The 27,102-nt window shown below is 37.0% G+C and overlaps 1 protein-coding gene across 2 annotated transcripts; it reads left to right on the top strand.

Moving 5' to 3' along the window:
- FAM199X (family with sequence similarity 199, X-linked) lies at window positions 1–27,102 on the top strand. Of its 2 annotated transcripts, none has more exons than XM_032846171.1 (6): window positions 1–499; window positions 9,577–9,796; window positions 19,403–19,552; window positions 19,800–19,961; window positions 22,829–22,966; window positions 24,396–27,102. In XM_032846171.1, the coding sequence occupies exons 1-6, from the start codon at window positions 303–305 to the stop codon at window positions 24,564–24,566; spliced, it is 1,038 nt and encodes a 345-aa protein (XP_032702062.1). In that variant the 5' UTR covers window positions 1–302; the 3' UTR covers window positions 24,567–27,102. The 2 variants fall into 2 exon arrangements, with proteins under 2 accessions (XP_032702062.1, XP_032702061.1); XM_032846170.1 differs by having other exon boundaries at window positions 22,829–23,095.

Below are 27,102 nucleotides of genomic sequence, written 5' to 3'. Positions count from 1 at the left end.
GGCGGCGCTGCGCTGCGCTGCGCTGACTGGGCTGGGCCGGGCAGCGGCCGCGACGGAGAGGGTTGCCGAGGCCACTGAGCTGCTAACGGGGTGGCCAGTCCGTTGCTGTGCCCTCTAGCAGCCTCTTAGCGCGGCCGGCATTCCCTGGGCGGCATCTGGCCGCGGCGCTCAGCCTGTTAGCAAGCTCCGGTGGGCACACCCCGGCTTGGCGGCGGCGGCGGACAGGTTAGAGTGGGGGAAGGGGCAGGCGCGGGAGCAGCCCTGGGCCACAGAGGGAGCCCAAAGCCAGGCCGTCTCCAGCCATGTCCGACGAGACGTCGGCCACCACTTCATACGAGAAGTTTCTAACCCCCGAGGAGCCCTTCCCGCTTCTGGGACCCCCTCGCGGAGTGGGCACCTGCCCGAGCGAGGAGCCAGGCTGCCTGGACATCAGCGACTTCGGCTGCCAGCTTTCCTCTTGTCATCGCACGGATCCACTCCACCGCTTCCACACCAACAGGTATGAACCGTCGCTGAGGGCAGGGGCGAAGTGCCCACACCCCTGCCTCAAAAGGGAGAACGCTGGGTCCCTCCCAAACCTGGCGCTCCGCCTCGGGTCTGCGCTTCCGTTCGTCCCCTCCCCCACCTTCCTCCGACCAGCGCTCCTTCCCTGGCTCCTTCCCTGTCCTCCTCCCTATTTTCACTCCTGCCCTCCGATTTTCCTTTTGGCCGGCATTTTACTTGCTCCCTTTCCCCCATTCATCTTTTGACCATAACGACGCCTCCCTTTCCCCTCCTGCCTCATCTGTGCAGGGAGAATCCCAAATCCGCACCTTCAGTTTTAAGATGCATCCGTGTTTCCATCCACCCGAGAAAGTTTAACCCTTTCCATTTTCCATATGCTCTAGAGATTTCGGATGACTCAAAACCATCTATGGTTCTTTTGAAAGATGGCACTTTGAAAGCTAGAATCTTAAGTTTCCTAATTTTTAAAAAAGATTTTATTTGACAGACAGAGATCACAAGTAGGCAGAGAGGCAGGCAGAGAGAGAGGAGGAAGCAGGCTCCCTGCCGAGCAGAGAGCCCGATGTGGGGCTCTATCCCAGGACCCTGGGATCATGACCTGAGCCAAAGGCAGAGGCTTTAACCCGCTGAGCCACCCAGGCGCCCCCAGTTTCCTGATTTATAATCTTCCTCACAGCCCAATTTCCACTCCAACCCCAATTTTTTTTTTTTTTGTGAAGCTCCAGGAAACCAGACAGTCCTTTTTTTTCTCCTCCTTATGAACTCTTTGCTTTATCGCTTTAGGCCATGCCAAAATCTGTAAGCTTAGATCTGGAAGGTTCCTTCATGTAGCTTATCCCTTGGTTTGCTCCCCCAGTGGAGGGATGGAGCTAAGCTTAGGATGGGCTTGCTTATACAAATTTACTCAGAGGGTGCATCTCCTAACTGATTTTATTGGAAACTAGAGTGTTCTGGAGAATTCTCTCATGTAAGCATTTGAGTGTTATACCAAATGTGGGGGATGTGAAGATGTTGTACATATAGCCCCAACCTAGAATATAGGTGGATATTGGAGAGATATATACCAAGGCCTGGGAGGGTGTGTGGAGAACAAGGGAAGAGATGGGTTCAGCTATGGAAAATGATGGCATCGAATTAAGGAGTCTAGTTCTGACTTCTGATCTACAATATGAGCATGAACAAGTCCTTCCACATTTTAATGTCTTTTGCATGCCCTCCCCCACCTCTTAAATCAGCCTACAGATTTACTGAGCTTCTACCAGGTACAGGCGGTGTGTAAGATAAGATTCTTACCTAAAAGAAAGTTAGAGTCTGTAAACCAGGTGTTATAGTTAAATAGACAGAACAGCAGTATAACACATTTGAAAAGGAAGTGGTAGTAAATTCGTTACGACTCTTCCAAATCTTCATTGCAAAAATGAGGAAACTGAGGCCCAGAGAGGAAAGACTAAGTTCAAGGTCATAAAACTGAGTTAGGCAAAGCCAAGATTACTTCTTTGCAGCCAGTGATGAAACTTGGAACAGAACTAATGGCTCAGATGTTATAAATGGTTGTTATAGTTTCTAAGACTGACTCACAGAAGCTTACTTAACCCATGATGTGTAATGAGTGTAATGTATTTATGAAATCACGTGTGCTTAGGATTGTTTGCATTGGAAAACAGTATAAAATTATACTTTTGCAACTGTTATTTAAGTTTTGCAGCATTGGAGCAAGTCCTATACACAGGGAAGTGAAATGATTCCAGAATTAGCCTGCTCCTATGATGAAGGCAAGGGAGTGGGGAAAGAGGCTAAGGATAAGCACTGCCAAAATTGGTGGGGTGATGAAGAGTGAAGCAAGAAGAAGAATATATTTCTTACAGCTTGTTCTGGCCTTTTTCTCCTTCCCATTTTTTTCTCTTGTGTTTTTCTATTCCTTTTCTAAGACCAAGGTAAGGCCAAGGTTGTTTTCCAGAATGGGGCAGTTAAGATGGAGGAGGTTCGTGTTCAACTCCAGTTTTCCCAAGTCAAACATTTTGTCTGCTTTTTAAAAACCTCCATCTCTTACCCTACTTTTCTGAAGGCTTGGAATGGCACTATAAGGTTTAATGTATTTTGCTTTGTACCCTTTTCAACAGAGATTAGGGGAAGCAGAAGTAGCAATATTTACATCAGATGATGTTTTTGCCCTAGGTTACCTTGCTTTTTAAATCTTTTCTCATTCTGGAATGTTTTTTCCTATCCCTCCTCAAGATGGCATTTGAGAGGACAGTATACTACCAGTCAGTTCTTTTCAGGAAGAAGCAAACAGCTAAGTCATGTATGTACGCAAAGTTTAGTTTACAGAATTCTTTTATTTTGGATTTGCATGTGTCATATCTTTTCTTCACATCACCAGTTCAAGCAGCAATTCAAAAACCAGATCTCTATAGTTGAGTATTGATGTTCTGCTTAGGGTTTAGTCATTATAAAACACATTTTATTGGAAATAAAAACCTTATTAGTTGGTAGATACTTGGTTTACCTTTATCTTGCTTCTTCCTTGTTACCTGATAAGAAAACTGTGGAGCTTATTTAATGCCGTTGATAAGAGCCTTATGATGATGGCAGTTTTGTGCCTGCTCGTTTACTGGACTCTGGGCTATATTTTAAATCTTTGTTAACCAAGGAATTCAGGGCACTCCTAATTTATGAGCCCTAAGTTTGAATGTTTATAATGTTCATATCAGAGTCACCTGTGACTTAGGATGACATATCATTACTCTAGGTTCTGTGGAAAATTACATGAACACAGCCACCTTCCTAAGAATTCCTAGGAGTATCTTTTAGGATTTTATGACCCAGTTGGGTGTGTCTGGAAGTTTGGTAGAACAACATAAATTTTGATAAACCAAGAAACTTATTTTTTAAAGATGTATTTATTTTGAGAAGGAATGTGCACATGCCAGAGTGGGGAAGGAGCAGAAGGAGAGAAGAGAGAAGCTCAAGCAGTCTCTGTGCTGAACCCGATGCAGGACTTGATCTCAACCTGAGATCATGACCTGAGCCAAAACCAAGAGTTGGGACACCTAACCAACTGAGCCACCCAGACGCCCCAATTATTTTTTAATTTAAATGTTAATATGGAATATATGTGGTATGTAAGACATTTTTGTTTGGTTTTGGGACAGGATGTTTCTGATGTAATTAGGGTTTTCTTTTAGCATCTGTCGATGGCAACCTCCACCATTATCAAAAAAGGAAGTCATTTACTAAATTGAAAAAATTATGATCTTGGTAAGTGCTGTAATTAAATTGTGAGGTGAAGGAGTTAATATGAGCTACCAGATGTGTTATTCTCTTCATCTTTTAGTAATACATCAGTACTTTCACATTGAATAATTGTGAAAAGTGAGGGGACAGTGTCTCACTTTTTCTTATTTTATTAAAGATTTTATTTATTTATTTGAGAGAGCGAGAATGAGAGAGAGCAAGCATGAGAAGGGGCAGGGTCCGAGGGAGAAGCAGACTCCCTGCCAAGCAGAGAGTCTGATGTGGGGACTCAGTCCTGGGACTCCAGGATCATGACCTGAGCCAAAGGCAGTTGCTTAACCAATTGAGCCACCCAGGCACCTAGTGTCTCACTTTTGTGCACCCTATTGGCAGGATAGGTTTCGTTGTTGTTGTTTGCCTTGTTTAGTTTTCTCTTTTCCAAGGATAGAGATTTTTAGCTCCTTAGAAGCAGCCCACAGGAAAGGGAGAAATTGAAAATATGAGAGTGTGAGATGACAGGAGATGGCTGGGATGAACTCAGAACATGAATGGAATATTTATTCTTAGAAATTACATGGAATGTTTTTTACTTCCAAGACTATAGAGAGGGTAAGAGGGATGGATAATAATACCAAGACAATTGAGATCACTAGGAGGAGAGGTGAGAATTTGAGTATAGTGAAGGGATTGTGTCATCTGCTCTGACTTGGGGCCTTGATGGCCTATTGTGCTCCAAAGTTGTAGCAGAGGTTGGGGGTGGCTATATGGGGATTTTGGCAGATAAGATTTGCAGATAAATGTTCTTGGCTTTACTTTTTTTTTTTTAAACTAAAATTTGGGCAGCAAACCTAGTTATTGCATTAAACTCCCATTTCAATAGGATTCTTTTCAACGTTTTTCTTTTTTTTTCTTTTTTTTTATTTATTTTATTTGACAGACAGAGATTACAAGTAGGCAGAGAGGCAGGCAGAGAGAGAGAAGAGGAAGCAGGCTCCCTGCTGAGCAGAGAGTCCGATGTGGGGCTCGATCCCAGGACCCTGGGATCATGACCTGAGCCGAAGGCAGAGGCTTTAACCCATTGAGCCACCCAGGTGCCCCAACGTTTTTCTTTTTTAAAGTAGAAAGTCTTTGCGAATAGTTTTATGGTTATAGCTAGGATCTTAGCATCAGGTAGCTTTCTCCTACTGGAAAAAGATATAAGGGCTTTGCAGATTTGAATAGTTCCGTGCTGAGCACATGCACACAGTGGTCATTTATGACATATTTGAAACCAACAAAACAGTTTAAAAGAATCACTCTTAAATTTTTATTACAAAAGCTCACTTTAGAAAATTGGCGTATGCAAGGGCGTGTGGGTGGCTCAGTTATTAAGTGTCTGCCTTCAGCTCAAGTCATGATCCCAAGTTTGGAATCAAGCCCCACATCGGGCTCCCTGCTCAGCAGGGAGTCCTTCTCCCTCTCCCACTACCCCTGCATATATTCCCTTTCTCACTATCTCTCTCTCCCTGTCAAATAAATAAGATCTTGAAAAAAAAGAAAATTGGCATATACAAAACTGCAAAGATCACTCATAACCCCTTTCAGTAAAGATAACAACTATCAACATTTTGATGTTACTTCTAATGTTCTTTTTATGTTTATATATAATTTTTAAAAATCAGGATCAGGTTATATATAATTTGTGACCAGGTTTTTACATTTATATTTTAAGTGTTTTTCTTTCCAAAAAATAGTCTGAAAATACAATTTTAATTTAAAATTTAAAAAAAAAATTTTAAGGATTTTGGGGTGCCTGGGTGGCTCAGTCGTTAAGCATCTGCCTTTGGCTCAGGTCATGATCCCAGGGTCCTGGCATCAAGCCCTGTATCAGGCTCCCTGCTCAGTGGGAAGCCTGCTTCTTCCTCTCCCACTCCCCCTGCTTGTGTTCCCTCTCTGGCTGTTTCTGTCAAATAAATAAAATCCTTAATTTTTTTTTATTTGAGTCAGAGAACATGAGTTGGGGGCAAGAGGCCTCAATCCCAGGACTCTGGAATCCTGACCTGAGCCAAAGGCAGATGCTTAACTGACTGAGCCACCCAGGTGCCCTTGAAAATATAATTAAAAAAAAAAAAGATTTTATTTATTCTAGAGAGTGCAAGAGAACGTGTGAGTGGGGGGAGAGGCAGAGGGAGAGAGAGAATCTCAAGCAATCTCCGCAGAGAGTGAGTGCACCAAACCCCACGGGGTGGGGGGGGCATCGTCTATCTCACAACCCTGAGATCATAGCCTGAGCCGAGATCAAGAGTCAAGCACCCAATTGACTGAGCCACCCAGGTGCCCCCTGAAAATATAATTTTTAATGATTAAAAAACACCATTATTTAGATATGTTATTTAATTTCCCCATATTTGGGGGGGGCATTTCTTTTCCTTTGTTGGCTGCTATAAATGATATTATTTAGATATGTTTGGGCATAACATTTTTTCCCCAATTTCTATCTGGGGAAGTGATAGATTCCTGAAATGGCAATTACTGAGTCCAAAGGATGAACTTTTTTGAAGCTCTTGATATATATATATATCTACATATATATATATATATACACATATATATGTATATATATACACACACACACACACACACACACACACACACACACAGAGTACCAAATAATCTCACCGGCAGTGGATAAAAGTACTACCTGCTTTGTTTTTGTTCACATTGCCTTAAAGTCATAATAACAATATTTGAAAATTAAAATAGAATTTTAAAAAATCTCTAGTAGTAAATATATTGTTTTTCTATTTTGTAAATGATTGGTTTGAATGATGGTATGAACCCAGTGTTCTTACCACTGTTAATTTAAAAAAAGGAAAAAGAAAAAGAAACAAAAGCTTCTAAGAATATCCAGAATCCTGTTAAATCTGTTATAAAGTCATGGACCTAGAAAACTGAGAAACATACTGATTTTCCTCTATATTAAGAGGACAAAACCAAGCAAATTCCTGTCTTGTCAGTGATCTAGTCTTTTGAAAAGGAAAGTCATTATTAGTCATGGAGGGAAGCACATTTCTACTGAATTTTTGCAAGCTCAGAAAAAAATTTTCATAAAAAAAATTACCTAACAGCTTTTCCTACCACATAACACAGTACTTGGCCCATGAGACACTAAATGTTTGTTGTGTGGGTGAATGAATAAAGATTGAAAAAGCTCACATGCAATTTGAAGACACAAAAGAAAAAAAAATTTGCACGGAATACAACATAGATGATGGTTTACTAGGTCTAGAAGAGTGATTATCATTTTTTAGCTTTTATATTCCCTTATTGTACATCCTGAAAAATTTGGTTAATTCTACTAGATTTGTTGATTTTTTTAAAAATATGAGGATACTGCCTGCCTAGGAAGCATGTGATGAAACTAGGTAATATTACAAGGTATTCTAAGATGTTAGGTGAATTTTAGATTTTGCCTATTTAACAAAGCATATTGACATCTGTACTGATAGTTACTGAACCTGAACTGAACTTGCTAATAGTTTAGCAAGTGTGTTTCTGTGTGTGTTTTGATCCTTTAAAATATTCTACATTTAGCTCAAAGGAAAAAGTGCCATAAAAATGTCAAATTGCCTAAATTTTGTAAATCAAGAACTTTGAAGTTAAGATTAATAGTACAAAATAAAGGGGGGGGAGTTAAAAAATGAAAAACATGGTTCAAAAAAAATGGATTTAATGAGGATGAGAAACAACCTAGTAATAGGTAAGTAACAGGATTTTCTTCAGGAAGTCATTATTTCAGTATCTTATTAGTATCAGATATACTAAGTAATTATCTTAAGGATTAATTCCCTAGACTGCTGCCTAAGCAATGAAGATTATCCTGTTAATAGTATGAAGCTAGTGGAAATTCACAAAAGAAAACAGATTTGTAGATTTCAAGACAAAAGTAAGCCAGCAACAAATACCACAAGCAAAGTGTTAATATTCTTAATGCATCAAGAACTCATAGAATCAGTGAAGAAAACATTAACACATAGAAAAACAATAGGACAAAATAGCTGATAAACATTTTAAAATTTGAACTTGCCAGTAATTGAAGAAATAAAAGTTGATATAAATTTTTTTTTTCCAGGACGCCTGGGTGGCTCAGTCAGTTAGGCGTCTGCCTTCTGCTCAGGTCATGATCCAGGGTCCTGGGATTGAGTCCTGTGTTGGGCTCCTTGCTCAGTAGGAAGCCTGCTTCTCCCCCTGCCCGTTCTCACTCACTCTCTAACAAATAAATAAATAGGATCTTTTTAAAAAATGTTTTCTCCCCCTGTCAGATAGGTCAAACTTTAAAAATTAAAATTCTACTGCTGTTAAGATTGTGGTGAAATGAGCATGTTTTATATACTGCTTCAGGGAGTGTAGTTGGTGCAGTGTTTCAGAAGGGCATTTAATGAAGTATGATAAGACCTTTAGAAGTGGTCATATCCTTTGACTCAGTACTTTCAAGTAATCTATCCTGAAAGATTATATGTATTTTGATAAATAATTAGAAACAAAAAAGTTCATCTTGGTATTATATGTAATACCAAAAAAAATGGAAACAGCCTAAATATTATTGAAGGAATAAGATTAAGTAAATCATGAGACTTTTTAATTAGTAGAATGTTATATAGGCATCAAAATGTTTTTAAGTAATAGTCATAGGGAAATGTTTAATATATAATATTAAGTGAAGAAAGCAGGATACTGAAATATGTATATATGTGTGTGTGTTTGTGCATGCATGTGTGCAGAATGCGGATTCTATAAAAGATATATATACATGTACCAAAATACTATGGATTAGTTATTGTTGGGTAATGGAATTGCTGGTTTATCACTCCTTTCTTATTCTAATGTCTTTGCAATGATCTTGTATAGCATTGATACATAAAAGTTATTTAAACATGCTTTGAACTTCTGTATACTTTTTGCTTTTCTATTGCTCTGCTGTGGCTACCTTCTTCCTTTAGTAATAATAATAATATAATAATAATATAACAACAACAACAACTAACGTGTATTGAGCACTTTTTATTCTAAGACTTCTGTATGCATTCCTGTGTAATCTTCATAATAACTCTTGAAGATGAGAACTCAGGCTTGAAGACACTATGTTTTGCTTAAGATCAAGCAGCAGTCAAACGACAGCAAAAATTTGAAGTCAGTCTGACTTTAGAGTGTATTCATAATCACTATGCTATATGTGTTGTTTATAGATGAAGGTGTTTTACTTTATTCTTAATTTAGACGCAATTTTCTTTTTTTAAAGATTTTATGTATTTGTCAGAGAGAGAGAGAGAGTGCGCACAAGCAGGGGGAGACGCGGGCAGAGGGAGAAGCAGACTCCATGGAGCCAGGAGGCCTATGCGGGACTCCATCCTAGGACCCTGGGATCATGACCTGAGCTGAAGGCACAATGCTTAACCAGCTGAGCCACCCAGGCAGCCCTAGATACAATTTTCTTTTAAAATACTTTATTACACAAATTTTTAGACAAATACAAGAGTAAAGGGAATAGTGTAATGAACCTCATATCTATCACCCAGCTTAACAGTTATTCACATATGGCAATATGTTTTATAGCACTCTTCATTCCTTATTCCTCTTATTATTTTGTGAAAAATCCCAAATATATTTCATTCATAAATTTTTTAGTATACATCTTTACAAGATAAGGGCTCCTTTGAAAATAATCACAATATCATTGTCATACCTAAAAAATATATTTACATTCTTCATAAATGTCTTGAATGTATCTCCTATTAATATCTTAAAATTGTGTGGATTCTGGAGTTCCTGTTGTGATTTCTTTTGTGTTGTGTTTTTAAGGTGGAATTTAACTTCTTGTGGAACAAGTGTTGCCAGCTCAGAGTGCAGTGAAGAGCTATTTTCATCAGTTTCTGTTGGAGATCAAGATGATTGCTATTCTCTGTTAGATGATCAAGACTTCACTTCTTTTGATTTATTCCCTGAGGGGAGTGTCTGCAGTGATGTCTCTTCTTCTATTAGCACATACTGGGATTGGTCAGATAGTGAGTTTGAATGGCAGGTAGGTTTGTTTTTTTACCCCCTTGTATTACCATTATTACTCCATAAATAGAATAATGAATTTGTATTTTGATATTTTCATCCCTGGCAACATTAAGAATTAGATGGAATATGTATCCTTTTTTTTTTTTTGCTAATGTACAATTTAGGCTTCTGATGCTACAGATACCCTTTTGTGGATTTTCATGTGATTTAATACTTGTATAATGTTCCCATTAGTATATATCATCTACTTTTCTACACATGCATCCAAGCAACTGTGTTCTTCCTGCATTTATAGTAAATAGCCTTTGTGTCCTTATGGACACAATATCTTTGCATCAGGGTTATGTTCTATATATCTAAGATCACAAACCACTGTTATCATAAAAACATAAGCTTTGGTTCTGTTGTCAGAAATATAATTTCTCATTTTGTAATCTCTTCATAGTAGAGCTGTTTTTTGCCCTACAGTGTTTTGTGTGTGTAGCATATATGCCGTGTAAAACGGCTTTGTGGCAAATTGTTTGTAAATTCTGCCTTATAATGAGTGCAGTCTATCAGAAAATGGAAATCATGTTATTGCAACATCCATTTTCTGATTGTAAAAGACAGTAACATTTGAGGAAGCTTTCCTTGCGTATAGCTAATGTTAATATTCAACAGATACTTGAATGCCTCCTATGTTTGAAAGCCATTCAAATCTTGGAAGTTGAATTCCAAAGGAGGAACCAAATATTATTTTATTTCAAACATTTTCTTATTAAAATAGGAAGACAGACTGGCATGAAGTTAAAAACAGTTCTCCAAGTCCCACTCTGCTCTGGTTACCACTGTTAAGAGCTTGTGCAGATACAAGTATGTTTGCACAGTGTTAAAAACACACAAATGGAATCCTATTTCAGCCAGTTTGGCCCTTTGCTTTTTTGCAACTAACATCTCATTCTTTTCAATAGCTATATCACAATTTATTTAATCTATTCTCTAATAATGAATATTTAGATTGGTTTCAGTTTTTTCTTGTTATAAAAATGCAACACTGAAAATTAAGCATTTTTAAAGAGGAAAACAAATCTAAAACACCTCTTTTTATATTTTATATTATTTCAGATGTTTCTATTTTATGTACAGTTGTAAATATGATTTGCATAAAAAATTAAAATATTTTTAGCTTTTAAAAAATTGAGATAAAATTTGCCATTTTGATAATTTTAAAGTGTATAATTCAGTGATTTTTAATATATTCACAGTGTTGTACAGCCATCACAACTATCTAATTCAGGTACATTTCCGTCACTCTAAAATCCATACCTGTTAGCAGATACTACCAATTCCCCCCTGCCTTCATCACCTCCATCACCTGGCATCCACTAATCTACTTTGTCTTTGGGTGTGCATTTTTACATATCATATAAATGTACTCATATAATATGTGTCTCTGGCTTCTTTGACTTGGCATGTTTTCAAGGTTCATCCATGTTGTAGTGTGTCACAGTACTTCATTTCTGTCTTAGCTTAACTGCTATAACAAATACCATAGACTGGGTGGCTTAAACAACAAACATTTATTTCTCACAGCTCTAGAGGCTAAAAGTCCAAGGTCAGAATACCATAATGGTCAGATTCTGGTGAGGATCCTTTTCCTGGTTTGCATATGGCTGCTTTTTGTTTTATCTTCACATGGAGAGGGGAGAGAGAGCAAGCTGTGCTCTCTTCATCCTCTTATAATTATGGTCACCAATCCCATCATGGGGGGTCTACCCTCATGTAAATGTAATTATCACCCAAAGCCCTACCCCAGATCCTCCAAACTGAGGATTAGGGCTTCAAGATAGGGATTTGGTGGTGGTGGTGGTGTAGGGAGGGTGCACACATTCAGTCCACACTAATTCTTTTTCATTGCTTAATAGATATGGACACATCACATTTTGTTTATCCATTTATCTGCTAATGGTTGGTTTCCAGTTTGCAGCTATTATGAATATACTGCTGTAAACATTCAGATATAAGTTTTTATATGGATGTATCTTTTTTATTATTGAAGTATAGTTGACATACTGTGGATGTATATTTCTAATTCTCTTGTACATACACTTAGGAGTGGAATTGCTGAGTCATGTGATAACTTTATGTTTAACTTTTTGAGGAACTTCCAAAGTGTCTTCCAAAGTGGCTGTACCATTTTACATTTCCACCAGCAATGTATGAAACTTCTAATTGCTCCATGTCCTTGCCAAAACTTAGTATTGTGTGTCTTTTTGATGACAACCATGCTACTGTATATAAAGGGGTATTTCATTTTGGTTTTAATTTGCATTTCCCTAATAAGTAATGATGTTGAGCATCTTTTCATGTACTTATTTTTCATATGCTTGCTGGTGATTGGTGTTCTTTTTTGGAAAAATGTCTATTCAAATCCTTAGCCCATTTTTAATTTGTGTTGTCTTTTATTGTTGAATTGAAAGAGTTCTTATATGTTATGGCTACTAGACCCTTATACATGATTCACAAAAGATCTTTCCTTTACTGTGGGTTGTCTTTTTACTTGATACTGTCCTTTGACACACAAAAGGTTTTAATTTTAGTAATGTTCAGTTTATTTCTTCTTTCAGTTCTGTGCTTATGATGTCATATTTTAAAGAACCATTGCTTAATCCAAGGTCATACAGATTTTCACCTGTTTCCTTCTTAGAGTTTTATAGTTTTAGTTTTTACACCTAGTCTTTGAACCATTTTGAGTTATTTTTTGTATATGGGAGAAGATGGGGGTACAAATTCATTCTTTTGCATGTAGATATTCAGTTGTCCCAACATGATTTGTTGAAAAGACTATATTCATTGCTTATTGAATGGTCTTGGTACCCTTGTGGAAATGAATTGGTCATAGATGAGTAGGTTTATTTCTGGACTGTCGATTCTGTCCCATTAATATGTATGTCTCTCCTTATGCCAGTTACTGTACTGTTTTAATTGCTCAAGCTTTATAGTAAAGTTTGAAATCAGGAAGCATGAGGTTCTTTGTTCTTTATTAAGATTGTTTTGGCTATTGGGGATCGCTTTTACAATTCCACATGAGTTTTAGAATCAGGCTGTCCATTTCTGCAAAAAGGGCAGTTAGAATTTTGGTAGGGATTGCATCAAATCTGTTATTTTTAGTGTCCACGCCTTGTACTTCCTTGGTTCAATTTATTCCTACATATTTTATTCCTTTGATGCTGTAGAAAACGGAATTGTTTTCTTAATTTCATTTTTGCATTGTTCATTGCTAGTGTGTAGAAATAAAACTGATTTTTGTATATTGATTTTTTTTATCCTACCACTTTGCTGAACTCATTTGTTAGCTTAAATGATTATTTTTCTCTGTGTGGATTCTTTAGAGTTTCTGTGTTTTAAATCTTGTCATTTGTGAATAGAGATAGGCTTTCTTCTTCCTTTCTAGTCTGGGTAGCTCTTTCTTTCCTTGCTTAGTTCCCCTGGCTAGATGGCCAGTGCAGTGTTGAATAGAAGTTGCAGAAATGGGCATCCTTGTCTTTTCTGATCTTAAGAGAGAGGCATTCAGTTTTTCACCATTGAGCATAATGGTAGCTGTAGGTTTTTCATAAATGCCTTTCATCATATTAAGGAATTTCCCTTCTACTCCTAGTTTGTTCGTTATTTTTATCTGAAAGAACTATTTAGATTTTGTCAAAATGCTTTTTCTGCATTTATTGAGACGATCATGATGTACTACATTGACTTTTGTATGTTGACCCACCCTTATGTTCCTGGAATAAATCTGAATTGGTCATGTTTTATGTTCTTTTTAATATGCTGCTGCATTTCATTTGTTAGTATTTTGTTGAGAATTTTTGCATCTGCATTCATAAGGGATATTGGTCTGTAGTTTTCTTGTGATGTCTTTGTCTTGCTTTGGCCTCATAGAATGGGTTAGGAAGTATTCCTTTCTCTTCTGGATAATGTACTGTAATACAGTTTTCTCATTTAACATATAAACTTTTTCATGACCTTCATAATAACTCTTTTAGTGACTGTATAATATTCCTGGTACTATTCCTGGCACTGTACTATTCCTGGTGCCAGAAATTGTGAGACCATTCCCCTTTTACATCTGTTTCAAAATTTTTTCTCCTACTGGTAACACAGCAGTAAACATCTTTGTGTGGTTACCTTTTTATTCTCTGCCTCATTTTTTAAGTGCACACTTTGTATTTAAAATCAGATTGTGCTGAGTGAAATAAGTCAAGCAGAGAGAGTCAATTATCATATGGTTTCGCTTATTTGTGAAGCATAAGGAATAACACGGAGGACATTGGGAGATGGAGAGGAGAAGGGAGTTGGGGGAAATTGGAGGGGGGGATGAACCATGAGAGACTGTGAACTCTGAAAAACAATCTGAGGGTTTTGGAGGGGTGGGGAGTGGGAGGTTGGGTGAGCCTGGTGGTGGGTATTATGGAGGGCGCATACTGCATGGAGCACTGGGTGTGGTGCATAAACAATGAATTCTGGAACACTGAAAAAAAATTAAAAAAATAAAAATTAAAATAAAACCAGACTACTACAAAGATTCTTTTTTTTTTTTTTTTTAGTCCAAGATTATCCACACATGCAAGTTGTAATTAGGAATCAGATAATCGACCCTGGTGGTTGCAATTTTTTTTATAAACATATAATGTATTTTTATCCCCAGGGGTACAGGTCTGTGAATCGCCAGGTTTACACACTTCACAGCACTCACCATAGCACATACCCTCCCCAATGTCCATAACCCCACCTCCCTCTCCCTCCCCCTCCCCTCAGCAACCCTCAGTTTGTTTTGTGAGATTTAGAGTCACTTATGGTTTGTCTCCCTCCGGATCCCATCTTGTTTCATTTATTCACAAAGATTCTTAATAAAGATAATTGGATGGAGTTCTGATAATTTTGAGAATTATTTTTTCTGATTATTTTCTTTGATTTAGAGTTCTTATCCATAATGTTACAAAGTGGCAGATTTTTTAAATTTTAATTGCTGATTTCTTTACTCATTTCATGCATAGAGTGGAAAACTATCCCCAACCACTCACTATTAATGCACATGACTGACTAGAACATTGGAATAAAAACGAGGCCTGCCTTAGTAATGTGTTTCCCCACTTCTGAAAGTGGAGTGTGGGTACTCTGTTACCATGGATATTTGCTATTTAAATATTCTGAAAGGTTTAAAATGATCTCTTGTCTTTGTGGGACCTTGTAATGATGTGCAGTAAATTATCCAAGAAGATAATTACAAATTATGTGTTAGGATTAATATAGATTAAAATTGTTAACTATAACTTAAAAATTCCTAGTACCTCTGTTGTAATTAAAAACTACATTTAAATCTTTTTAACAGATGTTTCAATTACTACTAAAGTAAATATAAAGGATTCATGGATTCTCTGGGAAGAGAAATACTAACTACTTGATAAGGCAGGATTTTAACCTTACAGTGAAGTAGCATCAAAGCATTTTGCTTTTTTAATAGTCTTCTTTGCTTGCAGTCCTTTTATTATTAAAGCTCTATTTGACTAGTGTTAGAGCTTGAGAAATTATTTTACTGTTGAGCAGGGAACCATAGAAAATTCAAAGAGTGAGTAATTCAGCTGTCACACTTGAAACCTAAAGGTGCAATTTGAAACTACACATCAGTTGTTACAGAAATGAGCTTACTCATAAAATTTTGCTGCGTACTGCAGAAGATATGGCAGAGGTTTGATTTAATTTTCCCTACTTGTCACAATTACTGATTATAATATATACTAAATATTATTGTCCATGAAAAATATGGAATAAGAATTATTAAACATTTTTAGCTTGAGATATAAAATGGAAAGTTGCTTGTCTAATAAATATACAGGAGCTCATACAGTTAATTCTGATGTACATCTGCAGCTCTGATCCCATATCTCCAGTTGACTACTTGACATTTTCACTTGGATGACCTTATTATTTAATGTACCTATTATCTGGTGCCAAATCCTTGATCAGTAATGTAACTTCCAATTACAGTGTTTCCATGGAAAAAAATAGACTCCACTTTGTGATATGTCTTACAGTGTAGTGAAAAATGAGTGTTGTCATTTTGAAGGACATTTGCACTTGATTCTTTCATTATCACTACAAACTTTCCATATTCAATCGTGTTCTTCTCTCATTCCAAACTACCTGCAAGGCAAGACATCCCAGCATAGTTGAAAGCACCAGGCTTATGTTCCACTTTGGATACTGGCACTAGTCAGAATAACCCTCCATAGACATCATTTTTCCTTATTCGTAGAATGAGGGTGTTGGACTAGAAGATCTATAATATTGCCTCAGGTCTCTTGCTCTAAAAAATTGAGGTCTTTTAAGTGCATTACCCTGTATGAGTTGTATGACTGAAATGTGGCCAGTTCTTCTGGTTTCAACAAATGGTCATCTATCATCCATTCAGTTATCAAACAGTCTTGTCTGGGCATCTGGCTATCTCAGTCAGAAGAGCATTGTGACTCTTGATCTCAAGGTTGTGAGTTTGAGCACCATGTTGTGTGTTGAAATAACTTAAAAATAAAATCTTATAAAAAAGCCTTGTAAATCATTTTTCATTTGAAATTCTCCCTATTTATTCTCATTTTTCTTCACATTTTTTGTTTATTTTAGTCTAAGTCTAGATCAAATAAGAACTTCCTGTCTGATTTCTAGTCTTTCCTTATTCTATTTTGTCCCTATACTGCTTTTTAACTTATCTTCCTCAAGACTAATTTCATCAAGTTACTTCTACTTAGAAAATGTTACTGGCCTACTTCTGCATATCATGTAACAGCTTGTTCATCCATTGAGCTTTCAGTCCCCTAGCACTGATTTTCTGTTTTAATTATATTAGTCTCCTTATCCTCAACCTACTTTTTAAAAAAAAATTATGGTTTTACCAAGTTATTCTCCTTACTTGAATGCCTTCTCCTTTTGCACATTCTGTGATTCTGAGAGTACCTTGTGAAATTTCAGCCACTTTAGCAATATGTGGCATTCTCTAATGGCTTATGCTACCTTTTATCAGGGTACAAAACAATAGAAAGAGATGGGAAAAGGAAGACATCTGTTTATTGACTGTTGCCTTGTGCCAGGCCTATCACCTCATTTAAATTTCTCAGCAATCCTTTGAGATGGGTGACATTAACCATAACTCTGGGGCTCAAAGAAGCAAACTAACCTCCACAGGATCACATGGCTAGTGAGCAGCAGAACTGGGATTTGAACTCTGGCATCTTTTCACTTCTCCCTAAAAAAAAAAAAATAGCCAAAGAACCACTAGTTGCCCTCTTTACCCCACCCCCACACCCAACATACACATAAACAGAACCAAAGGCACAAATATAAGTACTTAACATATACTCTGTTAACTAGCAGATGTTCACTAAAGATTCAGGTGGAAATTGTTCTTAAATTTTGAGAGTATACATATTTTGATAGTGCCATTACCTAATATATCAAAGGAGCTTGAAGTAGGGGAGGACTTTCATCTGATACGAACGGTTTCATTTTGTTTTAGGAACCCCAGGGAGCTCTTTAATGTAGTAGTGTTGTGATTTCTTTCAAAAGGAAAATAGCAAAATATTTTCTTTTTTGACATTAAAGACTGAAAGATGGCCTTCATCTGTGCATTCAGCAATCATGCTTTCATGACACTGACTAGATAGAATAGATTACATCAAGGCTAAGAGTGAATGAACAATTAAAGCAGTGTTAGTTAATGAGATTTTTAATGGAAGTCATACAAATTGTTGGTAGTCATTTATATACTTGGACTCATCAGTGATTGTTAAAATGAAAATGTGGTTTTTAACAGTAGTAGCTTAGACAATTTCATTCTAAGCATTATGGTCACCTTGCATGGTGATCAGCCCCATTTTTGCATCTTTGTTTGTTAGTCCCTTCTGTATAATTGACTCCCCATTGCCTGGTCCCCTTGTAGCTCTTCTAAGCTTTAATCCTGCAGCTTTAACTCACAGCTAGATATTTCTCTTGATGATCTGTCATTTCAAACTGGGCATTTGTCATTTGCTATTTTGTATAATTGTATGTTTGTGTTATAATATTATCTTCCCCAGTGGAGTATAAAGTTTTTGTATAAGGACCATGACTTAAAATCCTTTGACTCCCCTGTACCTATTAATGAGTGCTCCAGGGAGAGTAGGAGACCAGATGTGTGTGATTGCAATAATCTTCATGGCTAAAGTAGCTTTTCTCTTTTGGTAACTTCAAAAGCCTAGTAATCACCTGGAGTTCAGATGCAATTGCACAGGACAACAACAACAAGTAGTATATTTTACCTTGTAAAAATGAAAGAATTATCTTTGAAAATTATGTACTCCTTGTAGAAGGAATTATGTTTCTGATGAATGACTTAAACTTACTTATTTTTAAAAGTTTATTTAAGTATCTCTCTATACCCAGTGTGGGGCTGAAACTCACCACCCTGAGATCAAGTGTTGCATGTTTCTCCAACCGAGCCAGCCAGGTGTCCCTAAACACATTTATTTAAAATTAAACCCATTCTGACTTTTGGATATGACTTTTGGATATGTTTATAGATATGTTTTTTATCCTGATTGTGGTGATGGTTTTATGGTTGTATGCATATGTCCAAAGTTCTCAAATTATATATATTAGATATGTACTCTTCTTTGTATCACAACTCAAGATAGCTGTTAAAAAATGGAATCCATTCTAACTGTTTTTTTTAAGGGAATTTTTTTTTAATTTAACAGACAGAGATCACAAGTAGGCAGAGAGGCAGGCAGAGAGAGAGGAGGAAGCAGGCTCCCCACTGAGCAGAGAGCCCGATGCAGGGCTCAATCCCAGGATCCTGGGACCCCGGGACCATGACCTGAGCTGAAGGCAGAGGCCTCAACCCACTAAGCCACCCAGGCACCCCATTCTAACTGGTTTTTATTAGGCAGTGTAAAATTTTAGCACATTTATTTGGTGTTCATCTCACTTTAAATAGATTTTCTGTGTATCAGACTTGCTTGCTTTTCTCCTTGGTCTACATGTTGTCTCAGCATTTTTCTAATTTTTCTTAAAGTTTTTCTAATTTTTCAAATAATTCTGATCTTTAAAGTGGTTTGCTCTGTATTAACAGCATATTTTAAATTATTTTAATTGCCTTGTTGTTGATACTGAGTTAAGCACAAGGGCCATGGTTTATTTGTCTTTATATTGACAGTGTCTCCAGCATAGTGTTGGGCAAAGAGCCAGGTCATGGCAGATCACTCTCATCTCCTGAGATGGAGACCAGGGTTCCTCATTCATCATGCTGTGTGAGCCCTAGCCTACATTCACACCATGAATTAAAAACCCTAAGGGTGATTGACTCTTAAGTTAGCATTTTATTAACAAGTCTTGATTATATGATTTTCAGCTTTTGGAAAATATCTCATTGAATAAATGACTGTATACAAAGACTATGTTGATATTGCTGCTTTGTCTAAAATAGCGAATCAGAATTAATGTCTTCTCTTTCTGTATTTGTCATTAAAAAGTCATTTTAATCAATGTGAAATATGTTGTGGGATTTAAAATGTATTTTTGAAAAATTTTGCTTTTCCTACCCCTTCTTATTTTTATAAAGTTACCAGGCAGTGACATTGCCAGTGGGAGTGATGTACTTTCTGATGTCATACCCAGTATTCCGAGTTCACCTTGCCTGCTTCCTAAAAAGAAAAATAAGCATCGGAATTTAGATGAACTTCCTTGGAGTGCAATGACAAACGATGAGCAGGTAGGGATCTTGATGTTCTTAATTGAAAGCATATATGTGGAGACTCTGGAAAGCTCAGTGTATTGCCTATATAAAGCTACTGGGTAAATGTGGATTGCTTTGTACAATCTGAGTGGGGGCTTTAACTGTTTTGTAGGGAATGAATATCACGTTAAGTGCTTTTGATATTTGAAACATTATAAATGACACACTAAAATATTAGAGGTTTTGGCACTGATCTTGTTTATTATAATTTTTTATCACATAGGTGGAATATATTGAGTATCTGAGTCGTAAAGTCAGTACAGAGATGGGTCTTCGGGAGCAACTTGATATTATAAAAATAATTGATCCTTCTGCTCAAATTTCCCCTACAGACAGTGAGTTTATTATTGAACTTAACTGTCTCACAGATGAAAAACTTAAGCAGGTATGTAAAGAAAATACAAATTTTACAGCTGTTAAGAAAATCATTATTTTATAGTATGTAGACTTGAATAATATTTTAAAATACACAAATAATTAAGGTCCAAATCACTGCTATGAAATGTAATATGGGAAAAAATGGTGGCAGTAATTCAGAGTACATGGTTGTAAGGTTTTAGGTGCATCTCACCTGGCAGTGCCTTTCTGGGATCATGTGGATCTAGAACCTTCTTTTTAGTTGTGTAGGCTTTGTAACTTAATTTTACCACATAAGGGGTGGTTATGCTATTTATTTTTTCTAATTCACCTTAAAAAAGAGTGATTGACAGAATCAGAATACTGATTATTGAGGGCTATCTATACTTGAGTGAACATCTGAATTTGGGGATTTGAGTTGTCTTATGGAGTAATTGAGGCTGGCTAGGGTAAAATGTAATTTTCCTTTTGCTATGCTGAAATATACATTTCTGGTGTCTTCTAAACAGTCTGTACTGCTCTAGTTTTTTTTTTGGTACATAGTTGAATGAATACTTATGTTCTCATTTTTTAAAAGTTTTGCATTTATCATCATTTATAAAAATTTTATTTCAGTATTTCTCTCAACAGGCATCTATAATTTTCTACATTCCAGCTCATTTTTCAATAGTATTGAAATTGGACCTTCCATTTGAAGACAGTTACCATGGGCCCCTAGCTAAGATTTAGGAAACACCCTAATCTTAGATATAATCGGCAACTTACTTAAATCATATTGAAACCTTTAAAAAAATGCCAAATCTGATTTGTTTTAAGGTAATTTTTCTGAGCATTTTCTTTTTTTTTTTTTTTTAAGATTTATTTATTTATTTGAGAGCGAGCGAGCGAGCAGCAGCTGGGGCAGTGGGAGGAGAAAGAAACCAGCAGAGGGCATGCTCAGTGTAGAGCCTAACTGAAGACTTGATATCATGACCCTGAGATCATGACCTGAGCTAAAACCAAGAATTGGACACTTAACCTACTGCCACCCAGGCGCCCCCGAGTGATTTCTTATAATCCTAAATTCTGGAGGCCTATAGCCTTCCATTTGCTGATTATATTTTATATGTTTTAAAATAAAGCTCTATAATATATATTCTAGAATTCTGAACACTGTCAATTTTTCTGGTACTTGTTTCTACATTTAGAGATTTCTCTCATCCTTTATAGTCTACTTATGTATCTCTCTAGCACTGTTTTATTTGATTTATTTATTTAACAATATTAAGTATCTATTAAATATTAGGATACAAAACAGTTTAAAAATGATCCTTGTCTTCACAGAGCCTACAACTCAAGAAAAAGCCAAACAGATCAACCTAGTTTATAGTCCAGGTTCACAAGTGTGTATTCAATAAATGTTATTTTTATTTCTTTATAATTAGTCTTTTATTGTCACTTTTATTTAAGCATCTATTACAATCCAAGTTCTTTTTTTGGTACATTCATCAAAAGCAAGAAATTAACATAGACACAGTACTATTAAATAATCTACAGACTGTATTTAGGTTACACCAGTTTTTCAGCTAATGTCTTTTTTTTAAAGATTTTATTTATTTGACAGAGCTCACAAGCAGGCAGAGAGGCAGGCAGAGAGAGAGGAAGGAAAGCAGGCTCCCACTGAGCAGAGAGCCCGATGCGGGGCTCAATCCCAGGACCCTGGGATCATGACCCGAACTGGAGGCAGAAGCTTTAACCCACTGAGCCACCCAGGCGCCCCTAAGCTAATGTCTTGTTTTATCCCAGGATCCAGTCCAACATTTTTTTTTACAGTTTTTATTTAAATCCCAGTTAGTTAACATACAGTGTAATACTAGTTTCAGGTGTACAGTTGAGTGATTCAACACCTACATACAATACCCTGTGCTCCTCATAAGTGCCCTCCTTAATTCCCATCACCTATTTAACTCATCCCCTCACCCTCCTCCCCTCTGGTAACCATGTGTATTCTCTATAGTTAAGAGTCTGTTTCTTGGTTTTCCTCTCTCACTTATCTTGTTTCTTAAGTTCCATGTATGAGTGAAACCATATGGTATTTGTCTTCCTCTGACTTATTTCACTTAGCATAATACTCTCTAGCTCCATCCATGTCATTGCAAATGGCAAGATTTCATTCTTTTTGATGGCTGAGCAATACTCTATTATATATATACATACTTCATCTTCTTTATCCATTCATTGGTTGATGGACATTTAGGCTCTTTCCATAATTTGGCTGCTGTTGATAATGCTGGTTTAAACATGGTGGGGGAGCATGTATCCCTCAAATTAGTATTTTTGTATTCTTTGGGTAAATACCTGGTAGCGCAATTGCTAGATCGTGGGGTAGCCCTATTTTTAGCTTTTGGTGGCACCTCCATACTGTTTTCCAGAATGGCTGCATCAGTTTGCGTTCCCACCAACAGTGCAGGAGGGTTCCCCTTTCTCCACATCCTTGCCAACACTTGATGTTTCTTGTGTTGATTTTAGCCATTCTAACAGGTGTGAGGTGCTACCTCTTTGTAGGTTTTTTGTAAGAGTTTTTTTTATTTATTTGAGGGAGAGAGTGAGCAAAGGAGAGAGAGAGAAAACACAGCAAGGGGGAGGAGCAGAGGGAGAAGTAGACTCCCGACTGAGCAGGGAGCCCAGATCAGTGCTTGATCCCAAGACTCCAGGATAATGACCTGAGCCAAAGGCACACCATTAACTGACTTAGCCACCCAAATGCTATTCAATGTAGTTTTGATTTGCATTTCCCTGATGAGTACATCTGTAGCACTTCTGATAATGTCTTATATTATGTACAATATTCTTTTTGCCAGTATTTTGAGGGAGAATGTTGAGGAATGACACTGACCAGTTTTTGTGTGTTCCAAGGTCAGAAACTATATCAAGGAGCATAGCCCTCGCCAACGGCCTGCAAGAGAGGCCTGGAAGAGAAGCAACTTTAGTTGTGCAAGCACCAGTGGAGTGAGCGGGGCCAGTGCCAGTGCCAGCAGCAGCAGTGCCAGCATGGTCAGTTCTGCAAGCAGCAGTGGGTCCAGTGTTGGAAACTCTGCTTCAAACTCCAGTGCCAACATGAGTCGAGCACACAGTGACAGCAACTTGTCTGCAAGTGCAGCAGAGCGGATTCGGGATTCAAAAGTAAAATGTCTAATCAATACAAAACTTTACCTTTCAATATTAACATTAGTACTCCTTCGTATAAATTTCTTGAAGAGTTAAAATTATCTTGCTCTCTGAATGCCTGTGGGTTTTGGCTTTAATTGAACAAGCAGGATAGTCTGCTACTGAGTAAAGCCCTTCTGGCTGAGTGCTTTGAAATACTGTTTTGACCCACAGCGGTATCACATACAATTTTACCTGATTTTTGTGTCTGTTTTAAGTAAGATAAATTGATGGAAATAGTGAGTGAGTCTCAAGATTGCAGTACTGGCTGCAACTCACTACTGAGCGGATCTCACTATGTTGCTGATGTTGCTGTCTATTAGCTCCTAAGAATGTTCTGCATGTCGCCCACGCGCGCGCATGTGTGTGTGTATTAAATGTTTTCTTAGAGTTTTAATCTCGAATGTTTGTTCTTAGATCTTTTAAAAATATAATAACACCTCTAATTTCTGTCTATTTACAGTTGAAGAATTCTTTTAATACTTTTGGGCACATAAAAAAATAGGGAGGTTTAATAAGTGTCTTTAGAATGGTTTTGTGATGCTTAGGTAAGTTCGGTTCCTTGCAGTGGTGACAGTTTGGAGCCAACTTAAGGATAAAAAAGGTATCTCTGTAACTCTTAATGGAACCCAGTGGGTGACTAGGAGATACACATTCCTTCCTTCCCTGGCTCTTACCAAAGTTGCAGAAACATAGCCAGCTTTGTTGGTTGCCAGGGGATTCCTCTGGATATGTGGTCATTTCTTTTTTCCATCAGTTTACCACTGACAAGGAATGGAGTACCCACTGGGTTTCTAATGGGCTTTTAAGATGGTATTTGCCTAATGTGGAAAAGACATGATTCTTTCCCAGCCATTGTAAAATTGCTAGTGCTTTTGGATGAAAAACACCTTAAAAGTGTAAGCATTAGAGATATTGGCAATGGTCTCTACATTGGTATTCAGTATTGTTTATTATGTGTTCACTCTGCAGTTACACCAATGTACCTTAATTTTGAAAAAAAAAAACTTTGAAATGACTGATTATCCATAACTAGGCAAAATGATCAGGTTTCAGTTCTTCCTAAGATTCACGGGTCAAATAGTATAAAAATAGAATCTTGAAGAATCATTTTCTAGTCTAAGCCAATGGCTCACTTACTGGAACCAGGATCATCCTGCAGAGGAATTTGGACATCTCCAGAGATCCTGAAAATACAGAATTTGATCCATAAAATATTCTGGGGTGGATATGCCAGAACTGAATCTTACTGATTTAGAAATTTTTATTTTGACAGAAGCGATCCAAGCAGCGGAAGTTACAGCAGAAGGCTTTACGCAAGAGGCAGCTGAAAGAGCAGAGGCAGGCTCGGAAGGAGAGGCTCAGTGGGCTCTTCCTTAATGAAGAAGTGCTGTCCTTGAAAGTGACTGAGGAAGACCACGAAGCAGATGTAGATGTTTTGATGTAATAAGGGTGAATTTATCAGCGGTCTTTCTAAGTATTTAAGTATTCTACCCTTTTATTTGTTTACATGCATCTTGACCAAACTTTTGGTTAGGGCTGTGCTGATGTACTATTAATAATTTAGGCCAGTGGTTCTCAGCAGGTGGTCCCCGGACCAGCAGCTTCAGCATCACCTGAGAAGTTGTTAGAAATGCATACTGCCAGGCCCCATTTCAGATGCAGTGAATCAGAAACCATGGGGGAGGGGCGCCCAGCATTGTGTTTTAACAAGCACCAGGTTATTCTGCTGCACCCAGCTCTCATTTAAAGAACCACTAGTTTAGTAAATGTCTTGACTATTTAGACTTTAGGGTGGTTTAAGTGGGCTTTTTCAAGAACTAGTACTTTTACAGTTAAGGAAATTTCAAGGTACTGCTGGCAAGTAGTTTATTTTGTCAGTATAGGTACATACATAGTGATCATAATTCAGTTTCCTTTTTAATGTTACACTTCCTTTGTTTGCTTTTTCTAAAGGGCCATAGTATAATTCTCAATTCCTAGTGAAAATCTTTTTTTGAGGTTGTGGGGATCGGGTGTGGATTGCTGTTTACAATAGTGCCTTCATTAGGTTTAGTTCTGTTTTCATTTGTTATTAACTTAAAGGTTTAATAACAGGCCCTAATGTCTTTTCTGTTAGGTTTGTTTGTTTTTCACTTAATGTAAATTTAGAATCTTATTGTAAGTGATGACTACTGAGGAAATAATGTTACTAGTAGTTGAACTTTAGACTTGATGCTATATTGATTAATATCCAAATGGAGAAAGCAAATAAACAAAACCTATTCTGCTTTTCTGCTGCTTTTTGAAATTTTAGGCTGTGAAGCTGTCTCAAAGGCAGAAACTATGTCTTTTCTTTTTGTAGGTCATTTTTTCCCCAGCACAGCTCTAATTTTTAAATATTTGGTATAACAGCTTCTGGCATGTGAACAGGTTAATGTTCAAAGTTAACTAAAGAAAACCCTTACAGTTCTCCTGAACTTCTCTATAAATCATTTAGAAATACACAGAGCAGTGAGGTATAGAAAAGAAACTAGCTTGTTGGTTATTAATAGAAGTCTAATTTTAGGTGTGAAATCATGGAGTTTCTTTAAATGTTTTCATGGAGACTTTGTTATCATGAATATTAGAAGTAGTGTGATTCCTTTTCTTCTGCCACATGTTAAATGTCTTTAAACATTCACATGGGTTAAAGAAGATGGAAACTGATACTACTGACAATCAAGCTGCTTTTTGACTTCCATGATTTTCTTTTTATTGTGGATAGCTTGGGAGGTAATCATGAGTCTGTAGCAGGAGTTGTAATCAATATTTTTTTAAACTCTAGAGTCAAAGGTTGATAGGATTTTTACTTTTTTTAACTTTATCATATCAAGTGACTCATTTAAGAAAGAGGTGGATTTAAATTCTTAATTCTCAGTTGATATAAAGGCTTAAGCTTTGCTTACAGTCATGTGTTTTGAAAACTTGATTTTACTTTAGTTCTTGAAGGTTAAAGAATTGAAACTGAGGATGAAAACTGATGAATTGCAGCTTTGCTGAGGTCTGTGGTATGGTAGATTTTGAAGAGTACTAAACTCATACTTAAAAATTTTACTAAAATGAAATTATGTGTATATGGTTATCAGTTGGAGTACTCCCTCTGAATTTCGACTTACCCCTTCTTTGATGCTCCTAACCAGCCTTAGAGGGCCCAAAGGGAGCTTGAGGTCAGACCCCAGAATACTTCGAGGAAGGTGGAAAAGGGTCAACCTCGTGTTTTTCCCTTCCAAGTATAGGAGGAGTAAAAGAGAAGAGCAAATATAGCTGAATTTTCTGTCTGCTCTTAGCAAAAGCAGAATCCCAGAGAATGACTTGTCTGTTCTCTTTACTTACTCTTCCAGGAAAACGGGCCACTTTTGGAGACCATAGAGCAGCATTTATCTGTTAAATACTTGGAAACAATTGGCAGTAACCAGTAAAAGAAAATCCTAACAGGGTCATGATATAATAAGACCAATTTTTCCACTCCCAACAATCACATAGTCTTATTACCTTAGATTTAACTTGTCACTATTAAACAAGTTTACCAAAGCACCACAAAGCCAATTTTAAAAGTTTACAAAGATTTGAGTGTTTATAGTAAAGTATGCCATGAAATTTTATGTAAATCTGGATACACTGTCTTTACAGTACTATAAATTAGAGATTGCCCATAAAGTTGGTTTAGAGGAGGTTGAAAGTAATTCCTCTGATTAAAAGAAAAAAAAAATAAAAACAACTTCGGTTTATTGTGATGTGGAAGAGGAAGATTACAAAGTCTTTTGCCATCTTTTTCCCCATTAAAAAAAACAGCAGTAAAAGACAAAGTTCTCTTGTTCTTGTTAATGTGCTATACTGTGTTTTTTCTGTTTTAATATCTCATGTAGATAATTCAAGTTGGAATTCTTTCTTTCTTGGAATAAGTAATAATTTATTCACTCTGGTATATCTCTGAGTTTAAGACCGATCCAACTCAGTATTTT

Source organism: Lontra canadensis, unplaced genomic scaffold, assembly GCF_010015895.1.
Source record: "Lontra canadensis isolate GAN:19392208 unplaced genomic scaffold, GSC_riverotter_1.0 scaffold172, whole genome shotgun sequence".
NCBI classification, from domain to species: domain Eukaryota; kingdom Metazoa; phylum Chordata; class Mammalia; order Carnivora; family Mustelidae; genus Lontra; species Lontra canadensis.
This window is presented reverse-complemented; position numbering and strand designations above follow the sequence as displayed.